Source organism: Hemicordylus capensis, chromosome 4 (genome assembly GCF_027244095.1).
Source record: "Hemicordylus capensis ecotype Gifberg chromosome 4, rHemCap1.1.pri, whole genome shotgun sequence".
Taxonomy (NCBI): Eukaryota; Metazoa; Chordata; class Lepidosauria; order Squamata; family Cordylidae; genus Hemicordylus; species Hemicordylus capensis.
In genome coordinates this window covers 105577950-105601456 of record NC_069660.1, presented here as the reverse complement: position 1 = coordinate 105601456, position 23507 = coordinate 105577950, and the positions used below count along the sequence as shown (strand labels likewise).

At 40.8% G+C, this 23507-nt stretch overlaps 1 protein-coding gene across 2 annotated transcripts; it reads left to right on the top strand.

The window, feature by feature from the left end:
- Positions 1-474: 474 nt before the first annotated feature.
- On the top strand, positions 475-23033 carry SERBP1 (SERPINE1 mRNA binding protein 1). 2 transcript variants are annotated; one of them, XM_053247449.1, is made up of 10 exons: positions 475-997; positions 8856-9015; positions 9732-9878; positions 9992-10087; positions 11088-11162; positions 13536-13713; positions 15969-16016; positions 18760-18933; positions 19873-19914; positions 22011-23033. In XM_053247449.1, the coding sequence occupies exons 1-10, from the start codon at positions 604-606 to the stop codon at positions 22065-22067; spliced, it is 1371 nt and encodes a 456-aa protein (XP_053103424.1). In that variant the 5' UTR covers positions 475-603; the 3' UTR covers positions 22068-23033. The 2 variants fall into 2 exon arrangements, with proteins under 2 accessions (XP_053103424.1, XP_053103425.1); XM_053247450.1 differs by having other exon boundaries at positions 477-997; positions 10016-10087.
- Positions 23034-23507: the final 474 nt, after the last annotated feature.

Below are 23507 nucleotides of genomic sequence, written 5' to 3'. Positions count from 1 at the left end.
TTCAGAAACGCATATGAGCAGCAAATGCACACACTGCAGTTCTATGCATACATAGAAAATGTATTGCATGTACCGATAAACATGTAATGTGCAGCCTGATCATGAGTTAGCAGCCTGAGGTGCGCCGGCCTGCAGGTTTCAGCTATGCCTTCAAGGAACGGCATCCCTGGGTTTGCTTTATTTAAAGAGGGTATCATTTCGGTTTAAGATGGGTGGCAAATGCTGTCTTCTATTCCATTTTCCAAAATAAAATAAGTAGGGAGATTCCTTAGATAGAGGTTGTTCCAGTGCAACCCGCTCGCAGTAGGCCGCTTTCAGCCGCCTACTTTTCGCCACCTTAGTGCCGCGGTGCCTGCTGGGAATCGTGGTCCCTCTCTAACCCTAACCGGAGATGAGCTGTTTGCTCGCGAAGTTTGGCCTCCAGTTCCCGAGATGCTCAGCGCGCTAGCGCCGTCTGTTGCTGTTTCCCGGATGTCGCTTCGCCGGAAGAGAAGCGAGTTTCTTTGGGGGCCGGCCATCTTGTGTGGGCAGCAAGCGAGTGCGCCGGGGGTGGGCTAGGGCCTGGGCAGTATCCGAGAGGGATCCCACCGAGAGGGGCCCATCATGCCCGGACACCTGCAGGAAGGCTTCGGCTGCGTTGTTACCAACCGCTTTGACCAGCTCTTGGACGATGAATCCGACCCTTTTGAGGTGATCCAGGCGGCTGAGAGCCGCAAGAAAGAGAGCACTGGAGGAGGTGGCGGCGGTGGCGGTCACCAAAGCAGCCGTGGCGGCGGGCAGGCAGCCCAAGCCAACTCTTCCTCTGGCGGCGGTTCGGGTCAGTCCGGCTCCGGTGGCGGGAGCGGCAGCGCGGCCAAGCAGCTGCGCAGGGAGTCGCAGAAGGAGCGCAAGAACCCGCTGCCGCCCTTCGCCTCCTCTTCCTCTGGGCCTGGCGGTGCCGGAGACCGAAGAGAGGACGGAGGCGGGCAGCCTGGCTCCGCGCCCCTCAGGAAGGAAGGTGAGCCGGGGGAGCGGAGGGCCCCTCGCGAGGGCAGTGGCTCTGCTGGGCGGGAGGGGAGAGAGCAAGCGAGCGGGGCTGGGAGGGGGTGTGTGTGAGCGCGCGCGCGCTCGCCCGTGTGTGTTTCTCCTGCTCCGCGTCAGGCGAGTCTGTGGGAGCCCCGCCGCCGCCGCTGAACAGCACATGGTGCTGGAGCAGGGCGCCCGCCCCGTCCCGTCCCGTCCCTTTCCGCTAGGCTGAAGAGAGGCGGCAGGTTCCTTCCCTCTTCTGGTTTTCAGGCGACGCTGCCGCGCCTGAATCGAACCGCCTCGTGTTGAACGGCGGGCGTGTGAAGACGCGCCGCGTGGAAGGGAAAGTGAGGCGGGCAGCAGCAGCAGCTCGGTTGAAGAGGCCAGGCGGGAGAGCTCTCGAGGCTGGGGGCAGCAGGAGCCGTGCTGAGGGACGAACGGCCAAAACGTGGCTTCGTCTCTCTGGCGTCGGGATGCTTTGGCGGCCCTCAAGAGGCCTGAACGGGGGCTGGCCGGCCAGCCAGGTGGGGGGGGGGTGTTGTCAGCTTTGGAGTATCGAGACGACGAAAATGGCTTTCCAATTGAGAGCCGCTGCGTTGGTATAACTCTGTCTTCAGCGAGGACAAAAAGCACTCTGGGCACGCGGTGGTGCTAATGAAGTTGTAGCCAATTTATACCTGGGCCACGTGCGTTGCCCGCATGATGCTTGGCTCGCTTCTTTTCGCTCCTGCTACCTACTGCTGCCTATTCGGTCTGAGCACAGAGACAAAATGGAGCCCCTTTAGTTGGGCCTACGTAGTAATGTGGGAAATGAATGTGTGTACGTGCTTGTGGAAGAAAATGCTGGTTATAAGAACAGCCCTGCTGGATCAGGCCCAAGGCCCATCTAGTCCAGCATCCTGTTATAGTTGCTTCTAATGCAGACATGCATCCCAAGCTTATTTGTCTTTATGCTGAAGTAAGCTTCATTTCAGTGGGACTTTCCGGTAGGTAGGTATGACTAGAACTGCAGTGTAGAGATCTCTCTTTAGTAAAATTTCAGCATTACTTCTGCATATATATATCATATTATTTTTCTCAAGATAAAATTTTAGGGTCTCTTCATTTGGAAAGTGAATTAATCATTTTCCTGCTTTAAGCTGATTGAACATGGCACATGTGGGTAAATATCTTTTAGATTTGCAGAATAATTGAAGAAAAACACTCTGCTTTGTGAATTCATGGACTTTGTTTTTAAATTTGTGCAGCAGAAAGAAATGAATTGCATATCTTTTAACTAAAATAAAAATCCCAAAAGCACAGATTAGGGTTCTCCATGTGCTTTTATGGGGTGGGGGATCTTGACATGAAACTTGATAATAGCTAAAAGTTATGAAGTGTAAAGCTATATAGTTGAGAGTAGTGATCTACAAAATGCCCTAAAAATATAAATGTAATCATTTTGTTTACCAGTTGCTTTTACCACACCACTTAAGTTCCAGGGTGTATTAATACAACTTGATTAGCTTAACTTGAATTATTTAATAGAAATTAATGTCTACTTTGTGTGAAAGAATGTAGCATTCTTTCAGAATTGCATTAGGAGTTTAGCTGATGTGAGAACCCTCTAGGATTACAACAAATACTTGGTGTTTGAGTAGAAAACACTTAAAGTTAATGTGAAGATTGTATATGAGTACATAACTAGATGGATTCGGTTATTTGTACTGAAAAATATATGAACTGTGCTCAGTGACTACTGCCACTTGTGTGATTCCTATTTGCGTGTTTTCAAAAAAAAAATGGCTACCTCCCCTCCCAGCTTCTACACCCTTGCAGTGACTCCATTCAATATCTTTTCAGTAAGGAGAAGTAATCAGTATGCTGATGACACCCAAATCTATTTCTCCTTATCATCATCAGGTAATGGTATTTATTCGCTAAACACCTGCCTACAGGCAGTAATGGGCTGGATGAAAGAACAAATTGAAGCTGAATCCAAGCAAGATAGAGGTGCTCATTGCAGGGGTTCAGAATTTGAGATATGGGATTGATATTCCTCTTCTGGATGGGGTTATGCTCCCCCAGAGGGAACAAGTATGCAGTTTGGGGGTGCTCTTAGATCTAGGCCTCACCCTGGTATTTCAGGTGGAGGAAATGGCTAGGAGAGCATTTTATCTTATTCAGCTATCTTAAAACAATGATGTACCCACTGGTAACCTCCAGGCTTGACTATTGCAATGCACTCTACATAGGTCTGCCTTTATATGTAGTTTGGAAACTTCAGTTAGTTCAAAATGCTGCAGCCAGATTGGTCTCCGGGGTAACCCAGAGAGACCATATGCCTGTACATAAACAACTCCTCTGGCTGCCAATACGTTTCTGGGCAAAATAAAAAGTGTTGGTTATTACATTTAAAGCCCTGAATGGTTTTGGTGAGGGTTACCTTAGAGAACGCCTGCTTCTGTATGATCCCTACTTCATGTTGAGGTCTTCTGGAGAGGTCCCTCTTGTCTCCAGCTGTCTGGTGGCAACCCTGGACAGGGCTCTCTGCAGTTGCTCCTGGGTTGTGAGATGAAATTTGTGGGTTAGAAACATTACTAACCTTTTAAGAGAGCCCTTAACCACCACCCCCCCGGCCAAATTGTATTAACTGTTTTAAACTTTGAATTCTTTAGATTTTATATGGTTTTTAATTTGATTTTTAAATAATTACATTTTGTTTTGGTTTTGTAAACCACCCAGAGCTTCTGGAGGGGGTGGTATAGAATTGTAATAATAAATAATGGGAAAACCACATAGATGGCTGCAAGAATTTTTTTTAAAAAAGAAAAAGAGGCTGTTGCGAATTAACTGGCAGCAGTAGCATGTGGTTGGGAGGCGTTGGTTGGGTCTCTGTGTGTGTGTGTGTTTGGAGGATAGTTTGGCTTACTTCCAAAACTTCATTTAGTACAGGCAATTGTAGAGCAGCAGATAGAGGTGGTTATGGGCACTGGAATTGGTGTTAACTTGAATGTTGATTTTGTATAACTTAGATTAGTTTATGAAAACAATTGAATGGTTGTTTTATTTATTGTGTTAGCTGGATTAACCAATTTGTAAACATATTCAGGTTAGTGTGTTCCATGTAGATCATACTTGTGAAAGCAGTACTGTTAACTTATGAATGGAAAAATGTGTATTAAACTTTAAAATGACTTGGCTTCTATGGTTTTTGAAAACAGGTTTTTTACTCATATAGTCAGAAAGTGTGTGCATCAGGAAGAAAAGATGGTTAAGGCAGTAAACCAAATCTTGTAATACTTAAACTTGGGCACAGATATTCATATTGCTAAAATTTTTTGGAGGATTCTCCAGGGTATATATAAAATGCATTGGTAGTATCTGAAAGCTTAATGTCATGATGCTCTTGCCTGTAGAAATTACCATATATGTAATACTCCCCTAGAGAGTAGTTTTATGGTTACTTTTGTTTAAGAGTCCTGCACATGGGCAAGGAATACTTCTGAGTTTAGGCAACAATGTGAGTTTAGGTAGTGGGTGAACATTCTGCAAGGTATAGAAGCTGTTGACACTTGTGTATCATTTTGTGTTCTAGTTCTTCTATTACATACTGTCCACAATCAACATGGCTTGATGTTTGCTGTGTTAGCTCTTCCGTGTTCCAGGTCCACATTTTTATGTAAAGCACACCAAAATATTTCTATTAATATGTGAATTCTCCTTTCAAAGAGCATGGGACCACTGTTCCCTCTAAAGCATGCACATTTGCGCATGCTCACAAGTTTTTGGATGTCCGCTCAGTTCATTTTAGATCCCGCTCAGGTTGAATCAGGAAGGCCCCATTCTGAATGCAGGTACACACACACACGGCCTTGATACTGCCACTCAGAACAAAACTCATTTCGCACAGAGATGAAAAAAATTAGAGGAACCACTGCTTGGGACAGCATATGTAGAATTCTCAATCTTGTAACAATCTGCTGGCCTTCCTTGACTTGAAGAACTAGCATGTCCTTTTAACACTTTATGCAGTTAGCTTTTAATTAAAAAGATTTTTTAGGTGTGCCTTTTATTTTATATGGTTCTGATTCTGTTACCAACTGCTGTATTACTGAATACTCAGTGTATTATCACTGATCTTTGTATATGAATATCTAACTTCTTTTGATTATGACCTCTGCTACATCAGGTTTTTATGGTACTAGTGAAGATTAACTGGTCATACCTAGGCCATGTGCATTTTGTACATATTGCTGGGCTTGTTTGGTTTCTGCTATCTACTGCACCCCCATTAGGATTGAATTGCTATGTTATTAAAAAGACTTTTTTCACAATTGACTCAAACATAAAGAACTCCAGGAATACGCCAAAGCACCAAGATGTAGACGTTACACTATAATGTCTTTCTACTGTTAGTGAACAGCCTCTGTCTAGTACATGTCAGTCTCTCCCCTGACACTGGAGGGGAAGTAGGAAGGGGTCTCATTATGCTGAGCAGTATTCTACCTTATCCAAAGCTGTCTCCCAAATTCTCTGCAGATAATTTAGGGGAAGGGGTGAGTGGTGACTGCAGATTATGGCTGACTAGTAAACAAAGATCCAACTGGGCTCCTTGTACTCTCTTTTGGGGAAAGAAACATTAAAGATATATTTTTTTTAAAGAAGCAGCGACTTTCCCTTGCAGAATAGTGTAATACTAGGGTTGTGTATGAATTATCTTTTCAGGGACGTGGGAAGCTGTTACATAGAACTATTATTGCCGGTAATACAAATGCCTGTTGTGGCTTTCTGTTTTGCCTGCAATAGTGTGGTTTGTTCCAGTTGGTGGCACCTGTTGCATAGGGCCAGTAATATCCCCAGCAATGCATACCACACTGCCTCTCTTTTCATACTTGGTAGTAGTTCTATATAAGAAGGAAATTTTTAGGAGATAAATGGAGAACCAGTATCTACTTCCAATATATAATTCCAGTACAGCATTAACTTATTGGGACAAGAGGAAGGTTTTATTTTATGTATATATCTCCAGGTGATTTATGTACTGGGTATAGTTGAATAGGCTCAACTATAGTAATTGAATCAAAGCTAGTTCTATGATAGTTGTTTGAAGTTTTTGTACAGAAATAGTGAGCTGCATTGTTCATGAACCAGTCATTGATCAGTGTTGAATTCAGAGAACCTGTTGAATTGCAAGGTACACAATTAGCCCTAGGTTTTTAGATGGCCATTGTATATGATGTTGTTGTGCAGTATATCTAACAGCCACCAACCCTACTCCTTTCATGGATTTGGGTGGGTGGTAAAGTCTCTTTCCTTACGTGTTCAACTTCAGAGATACTTGGAAGCAGTAGTTTTGCTACTTCGGAGTGGCTCTCAAGTATAAAGCGTGTCTTTTGATGATATAGATTATGTAGAGTGTGTCTGTTGGTATGGATGCTTGCTTGGGGTGACAGCAGTGAATGTAAGCACCCATTGTTCAGTTGCATCCAGGAGTAGCCCTGGCTTTGTAGAGCGTGCTGGATAACTGGGAGATGCTTTTGTAGGAGTGCAGGCATTAAAAAGCATATATGTGGCTTGTTGTAAGCTTGAAAAGGGAGCAGGGAAAATGACCAAGGCGGATTTCTCCCTTGCTCCCACATGTGGGAAGAATAGGGGCATGACTACCATAGCAGGTGGCAGCAATCTCCTTTTCTCTGAACTAAGGTCACAGCAGACAGCTCTGAGAGTGGGTTTGGGTCTGACGCAGGTGCTCACACTAATTGAAAGATACAGTTGTTTATGGCAACCTGCTTAGCATATTTGTGGATGAGATATGTCAGTTCTATTTCTGAAATAGCAAATATGCCACCTGTACCTGCTCAGATCAACTCAAATGCTCTATCAAAAATCTAGTTTGTCTAGTTTTCATAAGCAACAGTTTTACATATATCAAAAAGTATCTAGCCCATAATGTTTCATCTGTTTTACTAGATGAGATTGGTTGTTGATGTTTTGGTGGTCTGTATCCAGTACTCCTGGGGTTCTTTCTGACGTTACTATTTAAATCAAAAGTGCAAAGTTATTTTGAAAGGTTATATTCATGACTGATTCACAGCGAAGATATGCTCAGCAGAACTCTGGAAGCCAGTCAGAACAAGTCTCTTCTGTAAAGTGGGTGTATTTACGTTTTCCGTTCATTTTATACTGATATTAAAGTTATTGTCTGAAGCAGCCATTGATGCTAAGAGGAAAAGTGAATTTCTAAAGTTAACTTCATTTAAATGACCTTACTTGAAAGGTGAACTTGGGAACTGTTCTACTTCCCAGCTGCACTGGCACAGCCATTTCTTGATTTACATTGGCATAGGCAATTGAATGCAGACAGTGTGGCAAAGCTGTGCAACAACCATTGCAAATTGTTATAGCAGGTAGAGAATAGAGTGAATTATGTGCTGGGGCCTGTTGCTCTTAGTTTCAAGATTCTTTCTGATTTTTGCGGAGTTGTGGGAAGACGGATGACTAATGCAGTACCCCATAGTGCTTCATAGACTGGGTTCACACAATCACAAGGAAAGTTAACCAGGATTCATGAACCATGTGGAGCTGATTGTGAGAATCCAGAATTTTATCTGACCTGGTTAAATGTTGATTAATCATAGTGGTTTGACCAGGATTGCTCTGCAATTCTGGATTCTGAAAATTGGGCTCACTAATCCTGGTTAAGGTTTTAATCAGGATCCTTGTGATTGTGTGAAATCAGCTATAGATAAATCAGAATAGTTGGAGTAGCTGCCTCCTTACAATCTTGACAGTAGCATAACTCCTCATCTACCATGACTAACCTGCTCACATGTAGGAACATAGGAAACTGCCATATACTGAGTCAGACCATTGGTCTATCTAGCTCAGTATTGTCTTCACATGGTGGGGGTGCGGAAGGCTGTTCAGTGGTAACTCTAATCTTGTGCAAGTCAATTTCACGTCTAGTCAATTTCACACACATTGCAAGCAGCCTTTCATCTAGTCTTTCAATTCTGTGGAGACATTAATAGAGGGGAAAGTAGCCTTTCATTGTATTTTTGTTGTACAGTTTAGAAGTAATCTTTGCTTTGTGAATATAGCATCAATTCTTTGACTACCAAAATAAAACAAAATAAAAAACACTCTTTGAAAACTGTTCCAAAATTGTGGTGTGAAATTAGTGGAGAGGGGATCCAGTTTTTTTACTGGTGGTGGTGCTGGTGGTTCACTGGTCAGTGGACAGCTGCAACAAGTAACACCAAAGCACACTCTGCCTTGTAGATTTTGTTATATTTAAGGGAAGGGTATAAATATTTAAATACCAATTTATTTCAGCAGTGCATTTTTCTCAGGGCTTAATTTTAGTTTTTCTGGAGTAAAGCTTGAATCAGTTAAAAAAAAACCCTGCAAAATTAAACAAACATGCATAGTGGAACATAAAGTATGTATCATGGGCAAATTCACTTTTATAATACCACCTTCAACTGTTGGAAATACTACCATCCATAAGCTATCTATTATATCTCTGCTGTGCTTTAAAGAAGAGCAATTGGTTTGTGGAAGTGGATAAATTATTATTATTAATTTGATTTCTATACCGCCCTTCCAAAAATGGCTCAGGGTGGTTTACAAAGAGAAATAACAAACAAATAAGATGGCTCCCTGTCCCCAAAGGGCTCACATTCTAAAATGAAACATAAGACACACACCAGCAACAGTCACTGGAAGTACTGTGCTGGGGGTGGATAGGGCCAGTTACTCTCCCCCTGCTAAATAAAGAGAATCACCACGGTAAAAGGTGCCTCTTTGCCCAGTTAGCAGGGGTTTTTCATAAATAACCTACTGATGTGGATTGTCTTCTATTTTAGGGATAAGGCGAATTGGCAGGAGGCCTGAGCAGCAGCAGCAGCAGCCTCAGGGAGAAGGAAAGCCTATTGAGAGGAGACAAGAGAGACGGCCTCCTCGGGAACGAAGATTTGACAAGCCTGCTGAAGAGAAGGGTGAAGGAGGAGAATTTTCTGTTGATAAGTAAGAGTTCTAAGATTGTTTGAGGAGAAAATTGTGGCTCCAGAAAATTAGGTGTGATCTGATTAGTCTGTAAATTAGTAATGCAGAATGTTTCTTACTGTGATTTGTTGCTTGTTTGGTTCACAGCATTTTAGGAACATAGGAAACTGCCATATACTGAGTCAGACCATTGGTCTATCTAGCTCAGTATTGTCTTCACAGACTGGCAGTGGCTTCTCCAAGGTTTCAGGCAGGAATCTCTCTCAGCCCTATCTTGGCGAAGCCAGGGAGGGAACTTGAAACCTTCTGCTCTTCCCAGAGCGGCTCCATCCCCTGAGGGGAATATCTTGCAGTGTTCAGTATTCACATCAAGTCTCCCATTCATATGCAACCAGGGCAGACCCTGCTTAGCTATGGGGACAAGTCATGCTTGCTGCCACAAGACCAGCTCTCCTCTCCACCCATTTTGATTCAACCTGACCATTTTATATTTGTATAGTTGAATATCCGTATGAGCAAAGTAGTATTAAAGAATGTTAGTAGCCCTTGGGTAGTTTCATCCTAGATTAAAAATATAATGCTGGAAAGAAATAGTTTCTAGAGAACATAATATTGTTGATAGAAGCATTTATGATGTACATACTACATATATGTAACTAGAATTGTTTAAAGGTTATTTCATTAAGCCACGTAAACTGCACTTGCAAACAAAATTCCTAATTTCACTTTTACAATAGACCCATTATCGATCGCCCTATTCGTGGCCGTGGTGGTCCAGGTGGAAGAGGTGGCCGTGGTGGCAGAGGACGTGGAATGGGCAGAGGTGATGGTTTTGACTCCCGAGGCAAACGTGAATTTGATAGGCATAGTGGAAGCGACAGATCGTAAGTCTTAAACTCAGCTTTTAAAATTTCTCTAAAATATCCTGCTATCCATCTGCATATTACTTTGGAAATTTGCTTTTGAATTTCTGTATATGTTAACTCAGTTTTGTTAGTTCTCTTTCACATTCACATTTCAGTGGCCTAAAGCATGAGGATAAACGTGGTGGAAGCGGATCGCACAATTGGGGAAACGTCAAAGATGAGTTAACGTTAGTATTTGAAATGTTTTTTTTTTCATTATAAACAATGGGCAATCCCATATGATTGCAAGATCGTATTGTGCAAGTACAGAAATTTGTGTTGGGAGTTAAGGGGCAGGGGAAAAGAACACATGATTTCCAATTTCAGTGTCTTTTATAGTGCTTTACTGTTCATTGTAAGTAGTAGAACCAGATTTCTACCAAAATAGTAGGTGAGACTAAGACGACAAATATTTATATACTGCTCTTAACAAGAGTTCACAAACCAGTGAGGCCTGTCGTTCAGTGGGCTAAGTAGATTACACTTCTAGGACAGTTCAAGGAATGAAATATATGTAATAGAATCTTTTTATTAAAGTGCGTGCAAAAGGGAAGTCAAAGAACAGTTTTAAATTTGTAGGATTTCAACTTCAAAAGTTCATTGTATTGAATAATCACCTTTTATGGTAATTTTGAATCATAGTAATTTGAATCTGAGAACAGTAACAGTTAAAATATGATTTTTATTCAGAATTTATTCTAAAAGATTCAAAACATTTAAACCTTCTAGCATATTCTGGTGTAAAAAGTAGTCAATTCAGCTAATTTCAGTGGCAGGATTGTGTATACAAGATTTGGTATCTCTAGGTCATTGGGAAGTATGACTTTTTCACAAGCAAATAAATCCTTAAATATATATAATAGACAAACAAATATATACAATCTTGATTTATGCATGAATAGCATCCAGAGTGCTGCTAACCTAAGTGATACCTAACGGAAGCAGTTTCCAGTGTTTCTTTATGAAAAGCCATTTCCGGTGTGTTAGTCTTAATCAGTTTTGTTCTTGATAGTCTTGTATTTGGAGAAGGACCATATGATTCTTAATAATTGAGGCATATTTTTCTAGGAATAGAGGCCTGCCATTTTAGAGATTTGATGTTTTCTTATCATTTTGACTTCAGTGAACTTTGGGCAATCTGATTCCAAACTTCTAATTTAAAAAAAAAAAAAAAAATCTTAATTGCAGTGACTTGGATCAATCAAATGTGACAGAGGAAACGCCAGAGGGAGAGGAGCATCCACCTGCTGATTCAGAGAATAAGTAAGAATTAAATTGCCAGCAGCATTCTTTGGTCACTTGATGTTTACATCTTGATGTTTACAAAATGCAAGCTTAATTAAGTAGCATCCAGACTTTTTGTACAGGGCAACATTGCTTACAGAGGCTCCTTTGTAAATGGCAGGAGAGTTGCTCTTGTTGCTGCTCAATGACTGCCCAATATAGTAACTGTTATAAAGGGGTATAATCATTCTCATTGGGTTGGCCATCCTTTATGTAGTTGACTACTGTGTTTTAAAATCTAACATGATCAAGAAAAAATGACTTTAAGTGCAAGCATTACTTAAATAGTTTTCACAGTTTCAGTTTGCATTTTAAATTTTGATATACCTTGTTATGTAACAGACTGAGATTTAAATTTGAGTTGAGATCAATGAAAAGTTCATTTTTCAAACTTGTAAAAAATCTGAATATCTGTGAAAGGTTCCTGTATTGATTTGAACGTGATAGAACTGGGTAGAAAGTTCACTAAGCTAAAATCTTTCAGAAATTTTGATATCTTAAGTGATTACCATAATGTCTTTTTTAGCCACTGTGCTGGCAGGATGAAGCTGTGTGACTTGTTTTATTGTGAGCTGTCTGTAAACTTGTTGCCTGTACAGTTGGAAGATGTGCTTTTGGTACAGTCTCCTGATAAGGTGCTACTATGCAAAACTATGACATTGCTCAGTAATGGGGTGATGCCCTGAGCCAGGACTAGCTTCTTGCATTCTGCCATGTAAGAGCTATTGAAGAATTATCTATGTTGATACATACCTATGTGCCTATTTTACTGTCATAACCCTATAGAATTGGAAAGCACTCCTGGGCAGCAAAGCAAGACTAACTTCCCTCTCTTAAGGTGGTAATATGCTATAAATGTGGTGGCAAGCACACTCTATGCCAGCACATGAACTTAACCTATATTCATTCTTGAATTTTTTGGCAGTATATTTGGGCTGGCTACTAAGTTATTTTTTTTGATAATTGAAAGGTTTTTATTTGAGCCTGTTATCAGAGATCATGTATGTTGAATAGTTGTAACATGATACATACAAGTCATAATATACATGTTTGTTCATAGCTCAGGCCACTTTGTGACAAGAAGTGTCCAATATAGTCTGTGCATAGCAAGTAGCTCATAGCTATTCCTGATGCATTATTTTGACCAAATTCCCCTTGGCTTTTCTTCCAAATAGGAAACAGTGTGCTCAGTTTTTTCCATCTGTGTGCGAAATGAATTTTGTTCTGATTGGCAGTATCAAGACAGTTTGTGCGCACATGTGTTCAGAGTTGGGCCTTCCTGATTCAACTTGAGCAGGATCTAAATTAACTGAGTGGACATCAAAAAACCTGTGAGCGTACGCACATAAACATGCCTTAGAGGGAACATTGGAAACAAATATTAAAAATATTTTACGAAGTCAGTGGATATAACAGTTGAATCAAAATATCTGTGAAAAGTCAGCACTCAGAATTGAATGTAGCCTTGCTCTTTGGGGTGTCATGGGATTAGTGCACATTAAGCAACAGACCCTGGAAGTTACTTTAAATTTGTCTGTGTGGAGAGACAGCCTCACATGGCTCCGTGAACAAACTCCAGGAATTCAGAGTGAGATAATACATCTGAGAAAGAACAACCATATCCAGAGACTACCCTCGCTGCTGCTGAGGAAGGATCACAACAAATCCACCTCTACTAGGAGGCTCTCACCTACTGCTGGAGAGCATCTTGACGTCCTGCTATTGGAGCAGCTCTTTGCCAAGTGGTGGATACACCTTCGCTTGGCAAAGAGCCACTCCAACACTGGCCTTCCCTTGATCTTCTTTGTAGTTGCTGCCACTGTCTGTCTGCTGTGGTGAGCACACTCTGCTCTGCCTCCCTTCTGTGCTGCTGGGCTGGTAATGAGGAGGAGGAGGAGAAAATGAGGAAAGTGCAATAAGTATTGGAGATGCACTGAAGAATGTTTCCAGTGCTCTGCTGCCACTTCCTATTCATTATCAGCCCAGTGGTGCACGAGGGAGGTGGTACATATGGTAGTGAATATTGCTGCCACAAATGGATGTGTGTGTGTGATTTGAGTGTGCGTGCACACAAAGAGATGACATTTGGCAGAGGAGGAAGAGTCATTTGCAGCCCTGCTTCAGATGCCCTGAGATCTTGGGCTACCAAACCCTCAGCACAGTGGAAAAGACCCCTTGGGTGGGCATAACTATCCTTCTGCTGACAGAAGGAGCTTCTGTTGAAGACATGCTGCTGCACCATGTGGATGCCACTCACTGAATTTGGGTGGCATTCCTAGTTTCTAGCAGTTCTTGATGTTCAGGTTTTGCTGTTCTGAATTAACAGCCATCATCATTTTAAATTTCTTATAGAGAGAATGAAGTAGAGGAAGTAAAGGAAGAAGGTCCTAAGGAAATGACTCTAGATGAATGGAAAGCTATTCAGAATAAGGATCGTGCAAAAGTTGAATTCAACATCCGCAAACCAAATGAAGGTGCAGATGGACAATGGAAAAAGGGTTTTGTTCTCCACAAGTCAAAGAGTGAGGAGGTAGGATATAAACTGGAGTGTTTTGGATTGTCTTCATGCTGGTTTTATTTATGCCTTAAAATAATCTTTAGAGCAAATAACTTTAAGCTGTCCTAACTGTATTTGCATTTGCTCCCCCAAACTTCAAACATGTGAGTTTAACCATTTCATGTGGGATTTCACTATCTAGTGCAAAATGTGGTGTCTGAGAGTTACCTTTAACTTTAAAATATAATTTTATAGCCCTTGCAGAAAAAAGTAGTTTAGGCTAGGAGCTCAGTAAATATTCTAGTTCTCAGGGTGGAGTTCTCAGGGCACAGAAATAAGATATAATCCAGCTTCATTAAATTCAGTAGGTGTGGTCACTGACAGGGATTCCACCCATAATTAGTTGAAAACCTGAACACTAGAGCTAGTTTCATTCTGCAGAAATGGCATGCAATATAATCTTTTCCTGGACTGTACTACTTCAGATGAATAAGTTTACCATGTATAAAGTACTCCTTGCCCTAATAGCAGTGTCAGCAACAGAGGGCTTTTTAGTGAGATACTGTTTTACCACACTGCAATAGTTTATTATGTATGTATTCGATTTCTATACTGCCCTTCCAAAAATAGGTCAGGGCGGTTAGGGGTGTGCACGGAAACGGTCCGGCACTGGGGTGGGGGGTTCCAATAAAAACGGGGGGCTTTACTTACCCCTTCCATCATAGTAACCATAATTCTTGTAGTAATCGGGCGGCAGGGTGCCGCCGGCTTCAATCTCCGCTGGCGTGGCTCGGGCTCCTCCATTTCTATACGTAAAGGGGTGGCAGGATCGCTCCCAGTCCCTGCCGCCACCTTCAAGCTAAGCCCCCTCGGCTGGCGGCCGCCCCCTGCAGCTTTCCAAATATCCCCTGCCGCCCCCTTCTTGCCAAATATCTCCCCATCTCAAGGGGTCGGCAGGAGAACTCTCCTGCCGTCCCCGTTCGCTTTGCCGCTGAGCTGCGAAAGGCTTCCTAGAAGCCATTTGCAACCCAGCCGGCAAAGCAAAGCTAGAGTAAACCCCCCCCCCCCGTTTTTATTGGAACCCCCCACCCGAACCAAAACCACCCCATGTCCGGACCGGTCTGGAGGCCTTTAGAATGGCCTCCAAACCGGTCCGTGCACATGACTAAGGGCGGTTTACACAGAGACATAATAAATAAGATGGATCCCTGTCCCCAAAGGGCTCACAATCCAGAAAGAAACACAAGATAGACACCAGCAACAGTCACTGGAAGTACTATGCTGGGGGTGAATAGGGCCAGTTACTCTCTCCCTGCTAAATAAAGAGAATCACCACGTTGAAAGGTGCCTCTTTGCCGAGTTAGAAGGGGTAAGTTAGCAGTTTAGTAGTAGTAGTTTAGTTAGAAGTTTTAACATCTTTATAATCGATGTTAAAACCACTAGCACAGTAACTCCAGTGAGTGTTGCTGGTGTCCATCTTATGTTTCTTTTTAGATTGTGAGCCCTTTGGGACAGGGATCTATCTTATTATTATTTCTCTTTATACACCACCCTGAGCCATTTTTGGAAGGGCGGTATAGAAATCGAATAAATAATAATAATAATGTTGGAATTAAAGTGTTGATGATGACGGTGATGAACAAATACTGTAACAGTCCCTCAAGCTATCTTTGTTAATATTTTTGTTTTCTTTGGTCCTGTATATCCTTTCTAAATCAATATGTATTTTACAGATTTGCATTTCAGTGCTAACTTAAAGCTAAGGTGATATTTTAATATGAGCCATATTTCTGCTTTTGTTCATGTCACTAATGTGTTCTTTTTTAAACTAAGAGTTGACCAAAACTCCAATGGTCGACATAATGCGCAGTTCTAAGGTCTCTGTTAGAACTTGTAGCACTGCTGCTGCAGATCTGGAAACAGCAGTGTCGCTGTAGAAAACTGGTGGTAGCAATGACCACGTTACCACAGTTTTTCCCATTTGCTACAATGGGAATAAATATGAAAATGCTGGTAGCACTACTGTCTGACCTCTGTAGAAGCACCAGAAGTTCTGAGATGTTAGAATTGTGTATCATGTTGGCCATTGGCTTGAAAGCATGGTATCTTTACTTGCAAAACATCCTCTTCTCCTTGCTACTATTGACTTCATCCTTTTTCTGTTCATTTGTTAAGTGATTTGTATCTTACAGATTCACCTAACTGTAGAATGTTAGTTTCTGTACGTACAGTCTAATTCTTCCTTTTTTGTTTTTTTCCCTTGTGTGTCAACGTACAACTTGCATCAGACAAAGGGGATGACAGAGATGCAGGGGAGTCCGCTGGAATCCAATGAGGTATTGACCATTTTATATGTATTTAGTGAATGAGGAGCAATATAGACTTTAAAAGCTTGATTTGAAGAATTCTTTTTAAAAAACACACCAGCTGATGTAAATGAGATGCATAACTCCCCTCTCGATGGTCTAGTATGATTACTGCTCAGTAAATGTCTTGTTCCATGTTGTTCATAAGTGCATTTTTGTCATGTTCTGAAATATGCCTCTAGTTCTCAGTAAAGTACCTTCTGTGACGCTCATTACAAAAAGAGGATTCTCAGTGTTGGGTCCCGAGATGCTATTGGACTTCAATTCCATAATCCCCAACCAAAGGCCACTGGGGCTGGGGATGATGGAAGTTGAAGTCCAATAACATCTGGGGACCCAACATTGAGAATCCATGTCATAAAGGATACTTTTTTGCATTGCTTCCAGTGTTTCCTCTAATAAGGATTCCCAAATGTTGCTGACTACAACTCCTAGAATCCCCAGCTGCAGTGGTTTTTGCTTGGGGATTATGGGAGTTGTAATCAACAACATCTGGGAATCCTTGTTAGAGAGAACACTTGACTGCTTCTACCCTGATGATTGCGCTATATAATGGCTACTTATACCTACACAACTGAACATCGAATTGTTATTGTCAATTTTTCTGGAAAAAGTTTAATACTTTTTTGAGTGACATTGTGTGAATCTGTGGTAAACATCCTCTTAATCTTGTATGATTATTGGCACCCCAGTCCTAAATATTTAAGATAATGCCATGGTTTGTGAGATTGCACAAACATAGTAATAAGGATGCCCAACCCAAAGCATATATTTTCAGATAGTTAAGTATCATACGGGACTGTATCCAAACACTGACTTCAAGTTCTGCTGTTTTGCAGTTCCATAAGGTGGAAACATGATTCTCATCAATTCCCCCTTTTCTTTTCTGTGCCCTCCATTGTGCCGTATACCATCCAGTTCCTGAGATCCTCTAAACCTCTCTGCATTCTCACATTTACATGTCCTTTGTTATCTTCAAATACTCTAACTTTGCTTCATGCTTAGAACTCATACTAATTTCATTAAAAATCCCAAACTGATAATATAGAACTATGTAGTTCTATGGGTTGGGTGGTTGTGGTGCAGGGAGCTAGAGAGGGAAGGAAGTTCAGTGAAAATCATGGTGGTTACTGCACAATTGCAAAACAGTATGAGCTAGCCAAGATTTGAATAGAACCCCAGGGTTGGCTTTGATGTTTTTCTGTAACTTAGAGACACTTATTTTTATAGGTTGCATTTGCAATGTCAGTAGTACAAATTTTGTAGTAGTATTCTACTACATTGCATTACTTGTACTGACTGCAAAAAATGTGAGTAAAGAAATGTGTGGCAGTTGAGTCATCTGTCTCATTCAAAGAACAGTATTTCAGATTGTAGAGAGGATTATTCTGATGCTATTATTAAATGATTACTTATGATAAAGATGTGTTTAGGTACTTACACTCCTTAGACTTATTGCTTGTTTTGGCTTTTAATGGACTACACATTGCTGTGTTGTAGTTTGGGGGTGTTTAATAGGATGAGTGGGAGAGTTCTAAGATGCCTGCTTTGAAACAAAGCTGGAGAATTTCAAGATAATTGAGGGCATGTTCATGTAATCTAGAATGCTGAGAGTTGGGGCGGGGGGGTCATTGAAATTGATTTAGCCTGGATTTAGTAGTAGTGGTGCTCAATGATCTCTACTTTTGCAACCCAAAAAAAACCCCAAAAAAACCCAGGACGACTGCGCAGACTAGTTGAGCTTCAGCCAAAGCTTCACACAGGCCCAATAAACAGTTAGTCATAGGGCCACACTTAGGGTTGATGAGGCCACCACTGGTCCCCCAGATATTACAACAAAGAACACTGTGTTAGCTCCTCTAGAAAGCTAAATATTAAATTAGCAATCAGTGGCATGTGTTGCTGTCCTGCCAGTATCATATTTATTTATTTATTTACTTTTACTTATTTACTTATTACATTTATAAACTGCCCTATCCTAAGGCTCCAGGCAGTGTACAAGAAGTTATAAAAGACACAAACACACACCATTTAAAACACAGTGCTCAAAACAATATAAAAATAATTTTAAAACGATTAAAATACTAGAAAACAATTGAAGTACCTTGGAAGGCCAGGCCAAACAAGTAAGTTTTTAGGGCTTTCTTAGAGGCTGACAGCGAGCCTAAACTGCGGATATGTTCTTGTCCTGCCAGATCTTTGTTGTGATATAGTGCTGCAGTCACACTGTTGGGTGGTGCACCTACGCAGAAGCCTCTTGGATGAAACTCTCAAGCTCCTTGTGGTGCTCCATTCCTGCCTCTCAAGGACAGCATGACCGTTATTTGGTGGTTGGGGCCCCTAACGCTCATTTCCTTGGTTATTTTCATTTATTTACTTATTTTGCTGGTCATAGACCATAATAAAGAACTGGAGTTGAATTGTGTGTGTTTGTGTTTTGGTGCTACCTTAATCATAAAGCAGCTTGTGGGTGGAGCAAGGTGTGAATGTCCTGTATTTCTCTTCTCTCCTCTCCTCTCCCCCCCTCTCCCCTGCCCGTTGCCCTGCTTGCTGTAGTCAGCAGAGGTGGGGGTCAGAAGAATGCAGCAGGGGTCAGAAGAATGAAACAGCAATTGTTCAGTACCTTAATGCTTTTTGCTTATAGTATGTCTGGTTGGTACTTAATGAAAAGGTCTTTAGGCGGTCATATGTTATTTATTTGCTTTTGTTTCAGTCTCATGCTGAAGATTCTGTAATGGATCATCACTTCCGCAAGCCAGCAAATGATATCACGTCCCAACTGGAGATCAATTTTGGGGATCTAGGTCGTCCTGGACGTGGTGGTAGGGGTGGAAGAGGAGGTCGTGGACGTGGAGGAAGGGCTAACCGTGGAAGCAGAACTGACAAGGTAGTTGCCTCTTCTTACCATTTAAATGAAATAGTTCGTAATATTTCCTAACTGCAATAAAACAGTGAAAGGGTTTTTAGGAATGGAGCTGCTTTTAATTGTCGTACCCCCCCCCCCATTAGTAAAGGTGGCATACCCATGTACTAACACACAGCCATTTTTAGAGGAACAAGGAGTTAGTTCATAGGAAGGTGCTTGTTTAGCAATGGTGGCTTTAATCCTGGGAGGGCAAATACATTGGCTTGCCACCATGATTTTGAAAACTAATATCAGCATCCAAACTTGCTGTGTGTAAGCAAGAAGGCACGTCTGCAAGTGTACTGGGGTGATGTGTATAGCTGAATCTCTCCTCCACTCCCTCCAGCCTTTTGTGCCCCTTTAAAGCTGCTTTCCAGGATCTTCCAGATCTTCAGGGGAAGCTTTTTGCAAGGTGCAAGGGGCAGTTGCTGGAAGGGAAATGGAAAAGTCCTTTTGGGTTGAGTGGTAGCCACCTCTTGGATCCAAAGAATCATGAAACACAAAAGGGATACAGATTGGGATGATACTATGTATGCTGCATACATTAGTTTTATTATGTAGTTGGACATAAATTTATTCCTGTCTTGCTTACATCATATGAAATTTACAGTTCTCGACAGACATTTTTGTTGCTTTAGTTGCAATTATTTTAGTTGCATCTAAAATAAGTAATTTACGTTCTCATCTGTTCTCATCACAAACACGAGTATTAGCTTCATTTTGAATGAGTTTAATGAGGGAGGGTGTAATCTATTTTCACTAAGAACTCAGTTTCTGGATTGATTGATTTTTTGTAAACCTCTAATTGTTAAAGAAGTGTTTCTGGTGAAAATAAGGTTCTTGTCATTTATTTTGTGATTTCACTCTTAAAGGATTTTCAGAGGTATGCTAATATTTGTGATTGAATGTGTTTCTTTCTAGTTGGTTAATAAGGAGTTTGATGTGATCCACACACCCAACCAGGTTGGTGACTTGATACTATTCTTATACGTTTTGACTAAGGCTAGTATTGTAGAATCCCCTATCACTCAAGTATTTTAAAAACAACAAAAAACACCCTACATATGAGCCAGTATATTGCCCATATATAAGATCAGACATTTGTAAAAGAGAAAGTCAATATAGTAAACCAAACGGGTGAGTTTTATGCCCATGTATATCGTTTAACTCCTCCCCCCCCCGCCCAGATGTAGAAAGCAAATATTCAAATTCATCTGTATCATGTGATTGGTTTGTAGGATTTCCCTGATGTTCTAGTCTATCCCCAGATTAAAATGTCATTTGTGCTTGTCACTGTTCTAGTATGAGTTTGTCAGTGCAGGGGTAATGCTTGAAAAACAATGTTTTTAGAAGCCATCCTTGAAGAGGGGTGGCAGAAAGCCAGTGTTCTATGCTTCTGGGCTCACCCTAGATCTTACATTTCTCCATTTGTCATACTTGCAAATCAGGGCTATTTTCAAGTTTCTAATTTCTAACCTAGGAATTTCTTACTGCATATGAAATGGAAAGAGTTCTGCAAGATTAGCCAGGACCAAGCAGGGGTGTTTGTCCAGCCTTCTAGCTTTGTACCCTTAAATGGTTTCGTGTTTTGAAATTGAGAAAACAATAACATCTATAGTGATTGCTTTTCAATGCTCCAAATTGGCATTTCATAATAATATTTGTTCTGTACTTAGAAGTGCCTCAGTTTCTTTAGTTTTGTGAAGCATTTGTGTACAGCACAACAGAGCGCTTAGGAGGCTTCAAATCTGGATGTGGTTTAGTTCAGTAGGCTAAAAAATAGTCTCATTAGGAATTCAAAATGTATTTCTAAAAATCTCTCTACCATGTCGGTATGTTTATAGGATTCATACATTTTTAGTTACAAAGTTTATCCATTTGTAGCTGATGAAAAAACACAGTTCTGAAATTTAGCTGTTTTTCTGGTTCTCTCCTAAAATAGTTTCAGGCTTTTAAAAATAACAGCCAGCAATGTCACGTTGCCAAGCTTATGAAAGCTGAGCAGTAAAGTCAGGTTCACCATCAAATCAGTTTGGGTGCATAGTTCCACTTTCTAGTTGAACTTGAGAATGATATTTTGCAATTTTATTAATGGGTTTGAAGTTGGAGACTAAAGTTGCACATGTTTAGCATGTAAGATGCACAGTAAGATGCTTTTTTCGTTCCCATTTTAAGAGACAAATGTTGAGTAGAGTTATCTAAGGTGTGTTTGAATACTTTGATCAAAGCTCTATTCAAAGCTGCCATGAGCCTGCTACAGTTGTTGCAGAGGGAAACTTGAATTGTGCTGGCCTTTGTGACATGATTGTACTTAAATGTTCTTTTCCTTTCCAAATCTATATATATGGTACGAGGGAAGCATTGGTTTGATTATATCATGAGCACAGGCATAAACCTTTTTGCAGACTTTAGAAGCCTGTATTAGAATGCCCAGTTGGTGCCACTTGCTTGTTGCCATCCACCTTGCACCACTTCAAATTCTGTGTATACGATTATGCTGCATAACAAATCTGCATGCTTATACTCAGCATTAATCAGTATGCAGTAAAATAAGCTCCTGCTCTCATGCTTTTTAAGCACCAACAGATGAGCATTAGATACCCATCTCAGAATTTATTATGGCCGTGAGCGTACCATTGTCCACTTCATTTGTTTGAAAAAGATTGCCTTACTATGATTGTATATGCCCTTTGAAGCGTAAAAAACTGACCTTGAATACAAAGAACCCCAAACCCTCTCTACTAGTATTGGTGGAGCATGTCAATGGTAAACATGCTTTTTGAAGATCTCTTTTCTATGACTCTGTGTACAGCTTTGGTACTTACAAGGCAAGACTGTTGGGAGATACTCTCACAATCCAGCATAGAAGAAGCAGAGCATGAAGCAGATTATGCCCCCAGCCAAAGCAAAATTGTTTTTAGTTTTGTAACCTTACAGTTAAACTGTGTGTGCATTCTTTGGATACAAATATCCCACTGTTTTATGGAATGCCATAAATGAAAAGTAATGTGTATATCTCTTGGCTCTCCAAATAACAATATATCCTGTTTCTCTTTCAGTCAAGTGCTTCTGCTCCTGACGTGGATGATCCAGAAGCTTTCCCAGCTCTGTCCTAAACTGGATGCCCTAAGCCAACCCTGCCCCTTGTTGGGCCCTCCTCTACAAGGCTTGCATGCTTAAGGATCCTTTAAAAAAAAAAAAAACAACTTAAGAAACTTAAAAAGGGGACTCTCATTCATACCATTCACACCTAAAGACTGAATTTTACCTGTTTTGAAAATGAACTTCTCTTGCTACACAGAAGCAACAATATGGTAGTCAGTTTTGTATTTAGAAATGTAATGGTAGCAGGGATGTTTTCATAATTTTTTTCGGAAATTATGCATTCTTCATGGATACTTTTTTGTATTGCTGCTTGAAAATATGCGTTTCCAAACTTGAAATATAGGTGTGAACAGTGTGTACCAGTTAAAGCATTCACTTCATTTGTTTTTTTTTTTTAAGTTAGGATTTTAATGTTTTCCCCCCAAATGCAAACAGTTTTAACTCTTGCACACTATCTTTTAATACTGCTTAGCAGATTGTTTTCAGTCCACAATCAGCTGGGATATGTAAAAAAAAAATTTGGAAAACTGTTAGTACTGTGTGGAATACTAACCTGGAATATTTTGAGTTTTTAATACTTAAATTCAGACTTGGAAGAGTCCATTTTCTTGTATCTTTGGTAGTTTGTGTATTCAAAGTCTTTATACAAAATTGATATCAGATACTTGAAAAAGAGTCAAAGCACATTGGTTTATACTCAAAATACCTGCTTATGAATCCAGCGGCTCTGTTTGGATAATTGGTCAAAGCCATTTAAAAAAAAAAAAATCTGTGTTACACCTTTCTCATTCACTTTTTATCTTTCCCTTTCTTTTTCTTCAACAAAAGTAGTTGTCTGTTTGGTAAACTTTGTTTAAAATTGTTAATATTGTTGCTACCAAAACATACCCTGTAGATTGGAGCAACTATTTTTTTCAAGACGTGGGAGGTTGGGAAGGGAGTGGCATCTATTTCTAATACAGTTGGTTTAAACTACATTTGATATTGTCTGGCAGTGAAGTATATCTACATAAAAATGCAGCTGCATTGGGTTCATTCAAACACTGTTCCGTTAGCTGCAACCCTGGTCCTAAAGAAGAAACCAAAGGGCGCTGTGTACTACTTGGGAGGAGGATTATTTGACTTGTGTAAGTTGGAAAACAAAGAGCATCCAAATGGGACAGCTATGGTCTCCGTGGGACATAAACCAAAACTTTGCCACCTAATTGAAATGTTGTGGATTTTTTGCTCTGTTGCTTCAGCTTATGGTCTCTGCTAGCTGACAAATGAATGTGTTAATTTTCAGAGGGTGATTGTAAGAAGTTCTCCACTGTAGAATTTTCTTAACAGTTTAACTCAAATCCCTGTGAACAGGAATGTTACCACTTTCAGAACACAAGAGGACTTGAGAAGAACAAATAAAAAGGACTACTTAGGCTTTCTGTCTGCAACTTTTGTTAGGATAGGACAGG